Below are 17,200 nucleotides of genomic sequence, written 5' to 3'. Positions count from 1 at the left end.
CAAGTGTTTACCTTGTGCATGAGTAGAAAAATTGAACTACAAACTACTCCTCATGGGATTACTGTTAAATGGGTATGCATGTTTTTGCATAATCAGGGTCAGTATACTTTCAATATGTATAAAAATATTGTGTTTAGGTATCATTTAAAATTATTTGTAGACATAAGTTCCTGGACTACTTAGATTAAATTCCTCCTGTATACAGGAATTAAAGTAAATGATACAATACTCTTGATATATTTAATGTAAGTAGAACAAAATAGGGCAACCTTTTCCCTTCAGAAGCCTGATCCTGAATTTCTTATGCAAATAAAATTCCAGGTATTTATTTTTAAAATATTGCATAATATTATTGATAAACTTTGACTTAAGCTGTAATAAACTAAAGAAATGGGAAAACAGATACTTGCATTTAGTGACTGTATTACATGGTTTTAAATAGACCAAAAAACTTACTTAAGGTTTAAATGAATATTCAGCAGTTTTGCAATGACAAGAACAAGAGAATTCTGTGCTACAACGAACAGATGAGCAACACGGAAACAAGCCCATTAATCTATGTCAGCTTTAGCTACAGGGCATAATGACAGCTTTGAAGTGGTCTTGTGCACAAGGAACTGTTGCGATTAGTCCACAGGCTGTTCTGCAACTAAAAGAATGAATGTATTTCTTAATTTATTAGGTTAATAACTGACCTCTGATGTCAAATCACCCAACAATAAAAAGATCTAAGATCTATTTTACTCATTAAATACAACACTATATTATGTAATTGTGAAATCACACCAGTGCCTAACAAAATGTCTAGAGCAATTATCTTCCAGCAAGTCCTTCGTGGTTGCTTAGAAAATCAGTGTACCACAGCTACTTGGACCTGTGGTAACCATTTTGCCTACAGCTCTAATTCATCAGTCACTGGGGCAAAATGAATGTTATGGTAAATTAGAATCAAAAATAGTGAAAGGGGCATTAGGGCAAAGCTGAGCTACTGCAAACAATAGACGCTGAGGTGCCCGTGACTGTAATTATCAGGTCGTGTCAGTTCTGCCAAATTCTTTTACATGATTTGCTTTTACTCGCGACCAAGTATAGCAACAAATTATAAAAGCTGTCTGATACATTACATTTTAAGGTAGCTGTTTGCAGAGTAACCCTGTTAATTATTATAGCCTGATAGCGTATATAGAATCTCACCATCTATTATGTGTTGTTTGTAAATGATGTATATCTGCTTCACTGTGAAATATTTGAACCTTGCTAATAAGTATCATTTGCTACAATTAATGTATTTTTTTTTCTTTCTCTCTCACCCTAGTATGAAAGCAAGGTAAAAATAATCAGATTACTTGCATGACTTGCATGTGTCTAGTAAGTGCAGCTTGAAAGCACAGGCGGCAACACCGAAGCAGCGTGTGGGCAGTATTTATACCAGCTGTTACGCTAAGGCTGTTAATTCAGCGAGTTGCTCCTGCTGCAACAAGCAAAGCTGCTCCCAAGTGCTTAACACTGTCATCTTACATGCTGTGCACACACCTACACAAACAACTTTTCTTCACACAGCTGCTTACTTCAGCTGTGTTTGTTTATGACACTGGAATGCCTCGGAAGCAAAGCTACGGCAAGCTGTGTTGCCGAGTTTGGTTCTGACCTCCAGGCTGTAAGAGCAGTGTAGTCCCGGGTCAGGCGAGGAGTGCTGCGCTCCGAGGCAGTGAAGTAGTTATTGAGGAGGGTATGAAAGCGAGGTGCAGATTCTCGTGAAATTTGCCACTCCTCAGTTTAAGAACAGGAGGATGAGCGGGGATAGGGGAGGTCACCTATTTCTGACTGTGTTTTCAGTTTGCAATTCTTTGTGTCCATTACTTTTGCTTTGATATGCTCAGATATGAACTGAACTTCACTATGTTTTGCAGCTTAATTCCTGGCTTGTATTAGAAAAATGCAACTTCCCCCCGCTCCCTGATCCTGAGAGAGATTATTTCCTCCCAAGCTCCAGAAATCTTTGCTTGTGTTCCCTTGAAACTGATCCTAGTTTGGCCAAAAAAAAGGCCAAGAATTTATGCAAGATCTGAATGAACTTGGACCTTGTTTTGTATGTTTTGGAAGGGAACAAGGGAAAAAAGGAAGTCTTAAGAAAATATCAAGCAAGTGTTCAATGTTTGCCAGGATGTGAGGTTCATACGGGTTGGGAATTTTAAGATAACAGCAACTGGTTGTAACAGGACAGCATGAGGGCAGCCTGTAACTGGACAGGGCAGGAAGAGGGTAGGAATGTGAGTGGTTTCTAGATGGCAAAGACAGGAGACTAGGGGCACTGCTGACAATGACATGGCAAAGCTGTTCTGCTGCTGGGAAGATGAGTCTATGAAGGACCTGGGGAAGAGCTAGGAAATAAAAAATAAAAAATGAAAGGTGACCGTAACTACACGACTGTAAATAAAGCAGAATATGGATTATTTTAGTAAACCAGATGCTTACTTTAACTTATGTAGAGGATGCTAATTTGCCAGAGAATACACCGCGCTTGCTAGGATGGCTATAATGCAAAGAATGGCTTTCAGTACCAAAACATGCAGCTGAATAGTATCTGTGCAAAATGGTTTTATTTTGTAATTAATATTCTTTAAAATCTTTTTTTTCTTTCCAGGGAGCTGAAGTGTTTGGGGTTTTTTTTCTCCCCACAGTTTTAACTCCTTATTTATTTTCCAAATTCATTTTTCTTTCTTTAGCTGTTCATATTATTCAGATATTCTAATAAATACTCATGGGTAATACTGTGAGTGAATTAACTAGTGCTTTTTTTCTTCTGGGATTTACTCTCCATGGTATGAATGGCAACTTTTTTTCTGAAGTGACTTTATAAGGCTTTTCTTCTTGCAAGCCTGGTTCAGATGTTGCCAGCAGTTATGGTCTCACTCTGGTGTTCCCAGGCCTGGGAAATCATACTTTTGCATTCAAGCATGTTAGCTTTGGTGTTACTTTCAGGGGTTTTCCTGTTTCTTCTGTCAACCAGCTGATGAGCCAAACCATGGACCTTTGCAATTCTATTACAAAATTTTCCTGTCTTGGATGGATAGTTACGTTCTGTAACAAACCCAAGTGTTTTGTTTTCTTTAACTGCCTGAGAAAGTCAAATGTATTGCTGTGTCATAAGAAAATATGCAGCAGTTTTCATAGGAAAGATATTGGGAATATAAAATACGGAGAAAACAAATGGCAGTCCAGCTGAACATAAAGAATTCCTAAAGCATAAAAAAAAATCAAATGAAAATTTTCTTCAGTCTTTGGCAAAGACTTTATCCAAAACGTTTGTATGCTGCTAAAGCTCCTCTTTCATTGGATCTAGCATGCAAAAACATGAATGAAACATCTGTCTTCCAGTTAAGGTCTCTCCTTACTGTTATGATTTCCTAGCTTGCATCTTTCTGCTTTGCCTGAGGAACAACTACTTACTTATTTCATAGCTCACTGCATTTAAACACCAAAGGTGACAGCACTCCTTTACCAAAAAAACCCAAACCACTGAATGAAAGAAAAAATGGAAAAGAGGACTGCTGTCAATTGGAGATGAGATGAATCTCCTGTTACACCTTTGAGTGATGCAAGGCAGAGTGCAACATGTGCTGATAGGTGATAGAGGGCAAGGTGTATTCGAGTGTATGTGTGTATTTAAAATAAAAAAAAAAAAATCAAGCATCTATGCATCTGAAAGTGCATGTGTGTGTGTCTGGCTGACTATGTTCTCCCTAAACTCTATTTTGGAAACACATTGTACTTCTAAATTTTTTTTAGGCCTGAAGTGAACTTAAAGAAATATACAGGTTGCCTCAAAGAGATTGAAATTTCAAGGACACCGTATAATATATTGAGTAGTCCTGATTTTGTTGGTCTAACCAAAGGATGCACACTAGAGGTTAGTCTGACTTCCATGTATTTTGGTCTTAATGGGTATAAATGTTTTCTGGTTTCTGATTTTATGGCATAACATATTAATTGTACAAGGCATATTCAGACACACATAGGGATCTAACCTGAAAATCAGAACAGTTATATTTAAGAGAAAGAAAGATGAATGAGTCTGATCAGCAAGTAGACCAGTTTTCCAGACCCTAACTTCTTGGACAGTATTCCTGAACAGTTGTGATATCCCTATCCCTAAAGGGTAGGAGTTTCTGAAATGCTTAGCAATGGTCTAGCTTTGTTTGAGCTGACTAAAGTGGGAATTATTGACATTAATGAGGATAGAATTAGGCACTGACAATATTGCAAAAACCTTAAAAAATTTTGATGCACATAAAATCCAAGGATTTAAATGACTTTTTTTGTAATTGTTATTATAAAGTCATTCACTACAGAAAACCTGAGGTACTTTGAAAATCACAAATATTTGTGGGCTAACTGAAACAGTCACCTTTAGGATAGGAACTGTAGAGTACTTACTGTTAGGAGCTACCACTGAGCTAGAAGGCACATTTCTTACTGATCACTAAGAATGTGCAAAATTGGTGTCGTTATTTTAACTTTAAATACAGTGCAAGTCTATTTACTTTCAATTGTTGCTGCTTCTAATTAACAGGCTTTCAATGCATATAAAATTCAAGGAATCTGATCCTAAGTTTGGGAGAGAATATAGTAATTTTCCATGGAAAAGAAGAGTCTTCGTATATAAAAAAATATTTCCAGTGACGTTTATCTCCTAATGAATAGTTTGTATTTCTTCCCTGGAAATGTATACTATTTAAGATAGTTTTGCAAGCAGATGTATGATCTAGAGTTCCATATCAGATACCACTACAGTAAATCCAAATGAGTTGTTGTTAACCTGATGTTCTCCAAACATTTTTCAACAAAACATTAAAAATTTCCTTTGGACAGTGACTGGAACTTGGCCAGGCTAAAATAAAGACAAGGACCCTCTTTTGCTGTGTTTATCACTTGTACCTCTGGCCTTCATCAGAGCAAAAAGCACACAACAATAGGACTCTCAGACAGGGTATTAGACTAGATGAATCTGTCATGAGATGGCCATTTTTAAGTTTTCAAGTTTGTGATAAAGCTAAACGGTAAACAACCAGATTGCTCAAATGCTCTTAAATCTTACAAATTTGGTTTTGGCAAAAATTTTCTAAAAGTTCATATTTGTTTTCATTTATTGTAGGTTCTTTCCTGAATAGGAAAGGATAGTTGTGTTCATTTTCTTCTGTTGCTGTGAATCTTAGAAAGTACTTTGTTTCTCACGTTATTTTGTAACACTTGAGGTTTCAGAGTATGAAATCTAATTGGATTAACCATTTTGTTGGGGAATTAAATAAAATACTCTAATTGTACAAAACAGGATATGTAGGATAATTAAAAAGAAGTGAAGTAAAAGCAAAAGATAAAGACTGGATCTGGATACACGCTCAATTATTTAAATGCCCTCAAATTTCAGAGAAGGGTGAACATCATCAGCAATGATTTTATCTGGCATAATCTATTATCTCTAGACCTGAAAACAGTTCTACTGTACTGAAAAAATGGTGAGTTACTTTAGAAAAAGTCACTGTTTCTATAGACTGGTCTTCCACAGCTGGAAGAATACATGAATTGGCAGCGATTACAGAAAATCTTCAGGAGTACGCACTGATTTATTATTTGATGACATATTCTGCTCTTTAAATTGTGTTAACGGCTACCAATGTCCAAAGAGTTGGGCCATGTGCAACGAGTGCTTCATTTATGAGCCTGAGTCATCAAGAAAGCAGTGGTGCTTAGTGAAGCAAAAATGATGAAGCAATAATGACTGATTAATGAAAAGTATTTTCTGGGCACATTTGACAAATAATAGAATCTAGTTAATGGTCATATTGGCAGTTGTTATTATTGTATTGATTTAAAAGCAAAATTCCACTGTATTAACTCAATGGAAAACATTCATATAAAAAACCACCTGTGAGCAGTTATTTTTAATCCAAGAGGATATACCAAAATAAGACTGGAACTTTGCCTTCCTGTAAGACAGGATTCCAGAAATACTCTAATGATGCCAGATGTAAACAGGTAAATCAGTGTTTGCACAACACTTTGAGAAGTAAATTGCTTAGTGTTTATTATTACTTTCCATCTCTTCTCACTAGTTATATTTACGTAGTTTATTATTTTAGTTAAGAAATCTTTCAGCATGTTCATACTCTTGCTTTTAATCCTACTAATGCACTTTTCTGTCCTCTTCTTCCTACAGAACATTTATACGGTTAGCTTCCCCAAGCCAGGTTTTGTGGAACTGCAGCCTGTCTCCTTTGACACGGGCACAGAAATCAACCTCTCCTTCAGCACCAAGAATGACTCTGGGATCATCTTGTTTGGCACAAGTGGCACAGTTATCCCCCCCAGGAGAAAGCGCAGGTACACTGGAAGGAAAGCTGCCCCTCTGAAGAGAAAGCGCAGACAGACAGGACAGGTACGAGGAACCTAGCAAAAGATAAAGAAAACCCACAGTTTTACTGAACTCTTTCCACTTGGTTTGTTTCAAGACACTGTCAGATGTTTATACTTAAGTTAAAATTCAGTGCTTGGGAATAAATTATTTCTAATGTTATCCTTTATCTGATGGAGAACCTGATAGAGGCTCAGAATTGTTTTTTTGCATTGGAGTAACTGTTTCTTTTAAAGATTTACAGTAAGGTGTCCATTGCTTGTTGCTAAACAACAACAGATTTTTTTTTCTATCATATAGATGCTTCCGTGTTGTTTTTTTAATCAAACCAAAATATTAGAGAATACTGTTCTTCACTCATTCTGAGGACTACTTATGCACTGTTAATGCTTAGAAGCATCTCTCATTCCTGTTCATACAGATATAAATGAGGATCATTCTGATTTTCTTGAGACAAAAAAAAAAAAGCTGCAAAGCTGTTAAAAACAGTGCGAGATAAGCCCCTTGTTTCGTATCACTGCTGTGGGATATAAGACTTAAGAGTGCTCCAACCTCTCCTTCTCTCCCATAAAATACAAATCTGCAGTATAAATCCTTTCTGAAGAAGAGGATAGAGTCAGTCTGTTCAGAGAAAGTACCTACAGAGTCCAAGTGACTAACCGGTAAAAGTGTGATCGCTGTTAGAAATCATTCAAATCCTGATTAATTAAAAACCTCACAGACAGACATACTACAACAGAGATAAACAGAATATTTTGGTGCTTTCTTTGTTCAGGACTTCTGGGAAATGATATTTCATTATTCTCCTTCCTGCCTGTTTTGGAAGACAGCTCTCGGTGACCTGGAGGAACACGCTCCAGGAACAGCACATTATAATGCCTCACCCGTATGACATTAACTTCAGGGTAGGGGCTCCTTTATCATTTCCCAGCTCTTCAGGTCACAGAAGTGAGCATGACACTCATTGCTATAGTAACCGGAGGTTAGATCCTGAAATCCGCTACAACATGATATTGGTTGCTAGAGTAACTACTAGCGTGACTTGCCAGCCCTCCAAACGCAGAACTCACGCTGAGATCAATGCTATTCAGGGCTTGATGGGTTTAAGACCAGGCCTTGTAACAGCAAAAATCAGAAGAATTGTAGGTTATAAGTCTCCATCCTTCCCTGCAAACAGGTATTCAGAGAGTTAAATCTTTTGATGAGGCTTTACAGCATGACCTCGTTTTACCTATTCCTCATTACAAAAATACAAGAGAGTCTGAATGTAGCAGCACCAGCAGAACTGAAACTACAGTATCTTGTCTATGGTAAGCAAATTAAAAACCGGTGTAAGAAAATAAAACATACACACTAATGTAAAACTAAGTGAAATCATTTCTTTCCAAATGTAACTTACCTTCTCATACCAACATATACATTGCAGGCCTACTATGCAGTGTTCCTGAACAGAGGTCGACTAGAAGTGCATATCTCCACTGGGATACGGGATCCCCACAGAATCACCATCAAACCAGAAGCTGGCGAGTTTCACGATGGCAGAGCACACTCCATCCGGATAGAACGAGCTAAAGGGTAACAAATACCTAGAAGTGCTACAGACCACACAGCACAGCTAATTCAACAAAGCAAATGTACCGATGTCTTTAGCAATCCATGTAAATGCTTCTGCTGAGGCAAAGAATTTAGTATAATTCCATCCTTATCCAAAAATTTTTAGAAATTAGTTTCTAAGAGTGCTTATTATTCTGGAGAGCTGGGTTTACATGCTTTCCTAGGCTATCAGCCTGTTTCTCCAGACACCTACATTTGTCTAAATTGGCATCTTTAATCTTCTGGTTCTTGGCAAATATTTTTTATTAATCAAATCTGTGGATGAGAAATACTGCTGCGGTGCAGTAAATCACCTTTTCGAGACATGTAGAAAGAGATCGTTTTCAAAGTATATAAACAGCAACAGCACAGCAGCCTGTAGCCTTTTTGAGATGCCATGTGTTGGTGTATATACATGGGGTTATGGTGATGCCCAGCTAAATACCGTAAAACAATGAAGACACACAGTCCCAGATAAATGGCAGTCATTCTTACTGCTGGAAAGCCATTGCAGCCCTTCTCAGACCATGTTGTTTTAAACAGAATTTCACTTAAATTCCTTTGCCCTTTCTCAGATATTGTAAAAAATGCTAATTACACTTCACCATTCAGAAAGTGATTAGAAACAGCACTACTGTAGTGTGTAGGACTCAGGCAGTTAGTATTATTTATGGCCTGGAATAGCCCTTGTTCCAAGTAGGGTTTGTTGTGGACATTTGGACATACAAATGTGTACATACTGTACTGACATTCAGTGGATTAGTGCACTATGCACAAAATGTTGTTCTGCTTTGTTTAAAAAAAAAAAATCAGAAGATGTGACATCCAGCATGTTACAAAATGCGCTTATCCAAGCACACTGAACACTAGGCTTCACCCTCTTACTCTCACAACACTGCAGCCTTCTTCAGCAACAATTCCTGTCTGTCTAGTCCCGAGGTGCCCTTCTGTCCTCTCTATAATTTGCTTTGCTTTGCTTTGTCTTTTGTCAGTATAATTTTCTGACTGAATTTCTATTGTATTGTTAAAAAAAATCTTGTAAATAATGCCTTCAGACAGTATCTCTCCCCAGCTTCAAGGACTAGTTCGAGGTAAAACTGTAAATTCTTTGGGAGAAAAAGTTATTTTGGAAATGGACGACTGCATTTTGCAAAACATTTTTTGTCACTGTGACAGAACACAAGTATGCAGATGATAATAAGAAGCTCTAAACAACAAAGAAAGTTCTTTTATGCAGTGCTATATCAAGTACAGTAGCTTGACCCGTGAGAGTACATCAAGACACAATTGCTATACAATGCCATCCAGTGATGATGCTTGTTCAGATGAAACCTCTTGTGTTTTCAAAGTAGCTGTTACAAAACAAATTGTCTGAACTCTGCAGTTTCTGTAACCTGAAATGAATGTGAAAAGATATAAATTAAGATTAACCCCTCCTCTGCTCATCATGAACTCAAGCTTTATTTGACTAAATATGAAGAACACCCTTTGAAAACTCTTCAGAGAGATAACTGTCCATATAATTGTGAAGTATTTGCTTTCTCTTCCAAGGTAACTATAGGATACTGTTGAAGACTAATGCACGTCATTGTATGGCTCTACTTGGAGCCAAAATGTTTACTGTGGTAATGGCTAAAGATGAGATGAAATATTGCATGCTGATGAAAATACTGACAATCAGTAGCCATGGCTAACGTGCAGCAGCACAAAGGATAACTCGAGTCTTGACAGTCTGATTTCCCTACACTTCCTCTGAAGGCAGTGGAGAGAAATGTCCTCCCTGGGACACTTCACAGAACCTAAACTAGTTTGTTGCTCTGAACTGCCCCCAGAGAAATCTCTCTCCTTCTGTTTCCACTGCTGAAGGGTCTGGGGAAAATCCTAGAGATTGTCTCGAAAGATCTTTTAATACCCGCTTCCTCCGGCCCTTTGAAAAATGAATCACTTTCTTACTCTACAGCTTTCTAGACCAAATGAATCCATCCAAAACTAGGAGGAAACTGGACAATTTGCATGTAGTACAACAGTTATCTGCTTCAGGTGCTTAAATCACTATCCAGTTCTGTCTAGGACTTGTGTAAATAACAAAGCCAAGCGTTTTACATATGAAAACCAGCCTCTCTTCAATTAAAATTTTCAATGTTCAGTTGCTAACATTTGTAATTACTGTTAAGGAAGAACATTGGAGTTCAATATAATTTTGCAGTTGAAAAAAGTGAGGTTATTTGCCAGAAACTGATTATTTCTGATATGTCGTAAGGATGCTCAGTAATTCTGAAAAATCGAGCTACTTACTTACAGATACCCAACTTGGGTTTAGAGAACTAACTGTAGTCAAAGATGCTTGAATAGTTAGGTCCTGATGTTTAGCATGACTGTAACATATTTGAAATAAAGACTGCACTTCATAAATCGTATCAGAGTTTACCAGAGACACATACAGCTTTTTTCTGTGGTCCTGATTCTCTCCTGGCTAAATTCTATTAAATATAGTCTAACAACATAAAGAAATTATGCCAACTAGCATTCTACATTCACCTTCTAAAATACTGAAGTTCTTATCCTTCTTTTGCAACTCAGTTCACCTTGAGCTGGATTTGTTCAGAAGTTGGAGATTTTCTATGTTTCATCGACGGTAAATTGTCCCAAAGACAGCAGTTAAATTTCTGACTCCTGTTGCTATACCTTGTTATATATGTTACCCATCAAATTAACCCACTGTCTCTCAATTCCGCAGCCCTTACATTAAAGCTGCTTTCTCAGTATACACAATGTATGGCTTGGCAAACTAGCTTTTTCACTTTCTGTCCCCTTTACCGTGTTTCCTTTTAAGTGTGGTACAAACCTGCAACATTTGCATCTCAGTAGCTTTGACAGGCAAGAGCATTAAGCTTTTCTCTCACATTTGGATTCTTGCTTTCACCAGAATAATGCCCTTCACCGTATTTACCCCTTTCCTCTTTGCTCTTTTTTCCATTCCTTGACTTGGCTTGGTCAGCCAGTGGTGCTGTGCTTCAGAGGCTTCTACCTTCCTCTGTTCAACCTTAACAGTATCTTCCATGTGACTGCTTTGTCTTTGACTTGTAGCATGTGCATTACCCATGAGAACGAATTATAGCACTTGTATGGTGAACAATCAGCAATTTTCCTACTCTGCCACCTCCCCCAGAAAAAAGCTACCAGATCTTTTTAAAAGTGTACAGTATGTATCTGAGGTTGATTCTGCAATCAGAGCAGTCTATAGCAGTGTTTGTCCCCCAGCAAGAAGATAACAACTTGTACAAACCAGGAATTAGGGAGCCCAAACAAAATGTGCCCCCATGCTGCTCCCATCCTGCTGAGCACTAGATGATTATATCTACCGTCACAGTGCAGCAGGCTTGGCCCTTACCACGTCAGTGTCGCCACGCTACAAACCACTTCTTCCTATTCAACCGGTGACTGATGTTATCGCCTCTCCGCAGCACGGCTTTGCCAAGCTCTGTCAGAGAACTACCAAGGAAGCATAGCAGTAGCTGAAAACCTTCTAGTGGTTAATATGCATTTAATGTGAGCTGCTAATTACATAATTTGGGTTGCTCAGTGTTATAGCTGGTGTAGGAGTAAATGGGGCCTGCAAAGTGGTGATTTCAATACAAGCAATAACCAGAGTAAAATATATTTCTTTGCTTTCAAATCTTTTTCACAGGATGTTCACTGTTCAAGCAGATGAAGACAAAGGCCAGACTCAGAGATTGCCAACAGACCAGCCCATCTCTGTTAAGAAACTCTTTGTGGGGGGTACTTCTCCTCAGTTTCAGACTGCACCTCTCAGAAACATACCACCATTTGAGGGCTGTATATGGAATCTTGTCATTAATGCCACGTAAGTCTCACTGATGCCAACAAATGTCCAGTTATTGAGGTCTGGTTAACTACCTTGGCTGCCAAAAGAAACTTCATTGTTGCAAGGAATCATACTAACAGCAAATCCTAGAATGTGATCTGTTTTCTTAATATGCCCACCCTTTTCTTGTCTACCATATATACTCCATAGGCTATGCAATCAATGAACTGTTTTACAGACAAGCCAACACCTGTCTATGTATCCATAAAATCAGAGAAATTCAACAGTAACGCTGCAGTAAGACTTGCCTCAGTGATAGGTATTTATGGTGTACTATGACACTTTATTTTAAGTAAGGTTGATCTCCAAGAGTATACAAATTCTGAGAGCCACCATGGGAATTAATTTGCTTTGTAGAAAGTGCATGCTGCAGTAATCTGGAAGGAACACTTAAGTAAAAAGAAAGGGAACGGTGAATAAAGTAAAACCTCTATAGAAAGTTCCCATCCAAATCTTTCTTTCAGATGACTGAAGTACCTAAATTAGGATCTCATCACCCCACACTCCATCAATGTACATCAGAGAGAAGGACTTCTCCGCAATGTGATTCAGCCTACCTAGGCTGGTAAAGCTTGCCAAAGAGGATGCCTGTCTCTCTGCACTGACTGTAGGAAGGAAAGCCAATGGTGACTATCAATCAGCTCTAATTTAAGTGTCCCACTTCTGTACCTAAAACAGATGGGATGAATCCTGGCTCTTGTGTCCTGTGAAGTGGAATTACACTGCAGCATTGTTGTGGTTTAACCCCAGTCAGCAACTCAGCACCACGCAGCCGCTTCCCCCTCCCGCTCCCAGTGGGGTGAGGAGGAGGAAAGGAAAGGAAAAAAAGTAAAACTCGTGGGTTGAGATAAGAACAGTTTAATAACTAAAGTAAAATATAATACTAACAATAGTAATAATGAAATATAATAATAATAGTAATGAAAAGGAATATTAAAAAAAAAAAGGAAGGGGGGGAGAAAAAAAACAGTCATGCACAATGCAATTGCTCACCACCCGCTGACTGACGCCCAGTTAGTTCCCGAGCTGCGATCCACGCCTCCCGGCCAACTCCCCCCTGTTTATATACTGGGCATGACGTTCCGTGGTATGGAATACCCTTTGGCTAGTTCAGGTCAGCTGCCCCGGCTCTGCTCCCTCCCAGCTTCTTGCACACCTGCTTGCTGGCAGAGCATGGGAAACTGAAAAGTCCTTGGCTTAAGATAAGCGCTACTTAGCAACAACTAAAACATCAGCGTGTTATCAACATCATTCTCACACTAAATCCAAAACACAGCACTGTACCAGCTACTAAGAAGAGAGTTAACTCTGTCCCAGCCGAAACCAGGACAAGCATATAGCTGTTCTTTATAAATGGGTGGTAAAAAAGCAGAAAAACTAATAACAGACATCAATTTCTTTGTGTGTTCTCAGGCCCATGGACTTTGCTCAACCCGTGTCCTTTGAAAATGCAGATATTGGCCAATGTCCCTCTCTAGAACCAGAGGTTAGGCCACCTGACGATGAAGATAAACCAATCCACACAACGGTCCTGATCCAACCTGAAGCAGACACTAATGGGGAGAAAGAAAGACCAAGGACGACTCCTGCTTCCCCTCCTCCTCCAACACCATCTCTATCTTCAGCACTTGTAAGTGTAGATTGCTTCACTCAGGTAAAGTTTGAAAAGTTTCTTTTTCCATGCAAAATTGAAAAGCTAGCCATCAAGAATAAAGAAGTAATTTGCCACAAAAATAGTAACATTCAGCATGACATTGTAAAAGGAACACCTTGTTGCAGGTCAGTAAAACCTGTGGATAATGGAAAACTGGTTGATGTCATTTGCTTGGATTATCACAACAGTAATTTAAAGAATGATATAGCAGTAGAATTCCCTTTGACTTGCATGCCTGCCCTAAACCCTTGCACTTCAGGATGTAAGCCAAGCAATATCTGATTGGGGTTGGAAGGGAAATTTTCCTGTGGGAAATCCATGTCATTATGATATTTCTTGTGCTGTTCTCTGAAGCATATGATAACAGCCATGTGAGTGACAGGATGAAGAACCAGGTAAACCAGAGAGGTCTGTTTGATATGGCAATTCCTCCGCTGCTATTTTATAACTTTAGTCAGGAGACATATGAACTTAAGAACTGAAACCCCAGTCACTGCTAAATTGAGCCCAACTGTTGTTGCCAGAAATCTTGAATAGCTAGATAGCGGCAAGCAGTCTTATACAACGAAATATAAGAAGAAACTTCTTCTGTCACAAGTGTAGCAGTTTTACAAGTTGATGCAACATTTTACTGCCCAGAAAAGATATGTTTAGATATCTGAATATTAAACTGAATAATATATCCACTGGAAGATATTCTTGGGGGGGAAGTCCTTTGCATTTTGTTACACCTGCATACAACCCACAGGTTTATGCAGGATATAGTTCAGTATGGGTGAGGTTTCCAAACAGTGTGAAAAGACTGCACATTTCCAGTTAGGAGCCTATTTACACTACCATAATAAGACAGTTTTGAGAAGTTAACAACCAGAATATTTAACTTCCCTTTTTATATATATCAAATACAAAAGAGTCAGTAATTTTGACAGTTTCTCCTGGATTGGCTTCGTAAGATCTTTTAACCATTTTGGGAGGTGCTCCCATGCTGGGTCAGGTTTAACCTTCATTCCCATTTCATACCTCCTCACTGACACAGCATTACAGAACACTGAGTTTGTTTGTATTGGGTTTTTCTATGTGACCCAGAGATTAAGATTATCAATTAATTGCATGAAGACCACAAAAAAAAAAAAAAGAGTTGTGATTTTCAGTGAGTCAGTTGGCTGTAAGTCTCCCAGTTAGAGAGAAAGGAACCTGAATTCATTGCTGCAGTCACTCCCTGTTACCTGACTCGTTTTCAGAATTCATATCTGGTTTTCCTTGGACATAGGTAGGATTTCTAACAACATTTTCCCACAAGAAACAGTACAAAAATTAGGCCAAAACCCCTAACTCATTAAGGTTAATTTTATATTTGAGATTCCTGGCCACCTTCATTGGCCAGGTACAGATGGCACAGCTTTATCTCGAAAGACTTGTCAGGCACTACTGAAGTCTCCGCAGCACATGCAGCCATCTGCGTACCTGGAAATGGGAGCCTGGGGTTCAAGATAGGCAAACTCCATCTTAGTCATTACCCTGCCCCGAGCCCCAGAGTTGTATCTATCGGCCTTTTAATGCTCTAGGGCAGCATTTTTGATTCATTCCCACAAGGTGGAGTAGTTGTAACACGAGGGCTCCGATGCGTCTTTCCGTTTGGAGTTGAAAGTAAGCAAATTTGCAGTATAGTAAGGCTACCATAGAAAGATAAGGAACCAGGCAACAACAAGGTAAAAAGAGTTATGCAGTTTAATGCTCAGTGTTTTGAAAGAGTGCAGCCATATTATGCCTTGATCAAGCATTATAAACAAAATAAAAAACCACAGAGGCGCATGAGAAAGCAAGGGCACACTTTCTAAGACTCTAAGCACTAACTTTTAAATAGCAAAATTGAGAGGAATAGATCTACTCATTAATACCAGCAACTAGTCCCATTGTAACTAGATGAGTTTTGTATATCACATATCTAGAGCCGTGATAACTTGAAACAGGAGTTCAAAATAAAAATCTAAATAAAACACCATTACTCCACTTTCTCTCTTGGAAAAAATGAAACCATTTTAGTATTCTGAAGACTTGAAAGTATTTTAAATAAGGCAAGCTTTTGGATAGTTTTTATGTTCATCTAAGTAAGTTCTCCAAAGTATTTTTCTGGGGAATGTTGCAACAAAATAAGTAACTAGACTAAGTAAGTCTAATAATGAGATAGCACTCACATGACAGTTAATTATACAGAAGCTCAGTGTAGAAGTACTGTATATAGAAAATACAGCGCAGAAAAAAATTATTTCCACATAGTAGGATTAAATAAGGTGTCTGTTCTACTTAAGTCCTTTTAGGACCGTTTTATCTCTATTATCCATCTGTATGCAAAAGGGGAGGGGAGTTGAATCCCAAATGAAAAAACCTACCCTCTAGTAAAGGCAAGACAAGATCTAGAAGTAGGACAGTTAGGAAATACACTGGTCACCAGTCTGCTGCTGCTGCTTGCTATGGATGCCGAAACATTTCTCAACATTGGGTAACTGCTGCTTCTGCCTCATGTTATTCACTGCTTCTCAGGATTCGCTTGCCACTGAAATGAAGAGCGCCAGCATTACTTCTGCATTTGACTCCATGACGGTATCTTCCACTATTTCTCCATGCATTACTTCATTGTTTTATTAACACTACTCAATGGACTGTGGGACTGCTTCAGTGGTGCTCCCTTTTTCCCCTAATTACTTTCTTTGTAATTGCTAATACAGCATTGTTTGCAGAGAATGTGTGACAGTTCACCAGTGGGCTTTTCTGTTCTTCATTTCCACTGTGATACACACCTAGCTTAGTGACTTACCAGTCAAGTCTCTGACATCTGACAAGACTGAAGTAAAGTGCAGCTGAAGAGCTCAGTCTTGAGGCTCTGGGTAATACGGGAGATTATTAAGCAGCCAGGTTTAAACCCAGGACACCTTAAGGCCATTACTGAAAAAACAAAGCTGGGATATTTTAATATAGGCTGATGATCCATGCTTAGTTCACAGTCTTGTGAAGGCTGTGAAGCTGGCTGTCCTTAGATAAAGTGAAAGCAGACACAGGCTTGTGAATAAAACCTGGAAGTTTTTTAAGCATGCCCTACTGATTTTTTTTCCTTTTACTGACATTTCCACATCAACCTAATGAATGTTCACTATTATCGATCAGTATTTATCAGGAAATAATTGGTGTGTGCTTGCTATGATTCCAACCATCACGGTGTGTTTGGCACTCTCCCCCACTCCTTGCCCTTACTTACACTCCTCCTGCTGGGATGAAGAAAAACTGCAGTGTTTGCTGATGCTGGGGAGCAGCTAACTGTCGGGGCCAGACCCTTTGCTAACATATACCAGCCTAGGATTGAATTTAGTGTCAGAATATGTCCTTTTACCATGTAATATGTAAAAGTGCGCCACAGAAAAGTGTGAGTTAGTGTATTTTCCAATTCCTTCCTGTTGGTCCAGTACCAGTAGTTAGTCCCTATCTTCAAATTTTAGCAAGCCCAAATGTTATTGAAAGTATTATATATACAGTATTATTATTAACGTAGTTGTTAAACTTCTAGATAAACCTGTAAATCTTAAAATAATTAGAAACTTTACCCAGCATTATGGGAATATGATTTTTTTTTTTCTATTTGATGATCACTGGAAGACTGCTA

General features: G+C 38.5%; 1 protein-coding gene across 1 annotated transcript in view; it reads left to right on the top strand.

Annotated features, from left to right (window-relative positions):
- The window catches only part of LAMA2 (laminin subunit alpha 2), a 382,277-nt gene that overhangs the window by 351,480 nt on the left and 13,597 nt on the right, over nt 1-17,200 (top strand). Inside the window, exons 53-58 of the mRNA XM_050893952.1 lie at nt 1,316-1,327; nt 3,790-3,910; nt 6,218-6,436; nt 7,839-7,987; nt 11,694-11,870; nt 13,305-13,521. Of these exons, the coding sequence (XP_050749909.1) occupies nt 1,316-1,327; nt 3,790-3,910; nt 6,218-6,436; nt 7,839-7,987; nt 11,694-11,870; nt 13,305-13,521 (895 nt within the window). The remainder of the gene's footprint in view (nt 1-1,315; nt 1,328-3,789; nt 3,911-6,217; nt 6,437-7,838; nt 7,988-11,693; nt 11,871-13,304; nt 13,522-17,200) is intronic.

This window comes from Gymnogyps californianus, chromosome 3 (assembly GCF_018139145.2).
Source record: "Gymnogyps californianus isolate 813 chromosome 3, ASM1813914v2, whole genome shotgun sequence".
Lineage (NCBI taxonomy): Eukaryota > Metazoa > Chordata > Aves > Accipitriformes > Cathartidae > Gymnogyps > Gymnogyps californianus.
The sequence above is the reverse complement of the archived record's forward strand: the minus strand, read 5'-3'. Positions and strand labels throughout refer to the sequence as shown.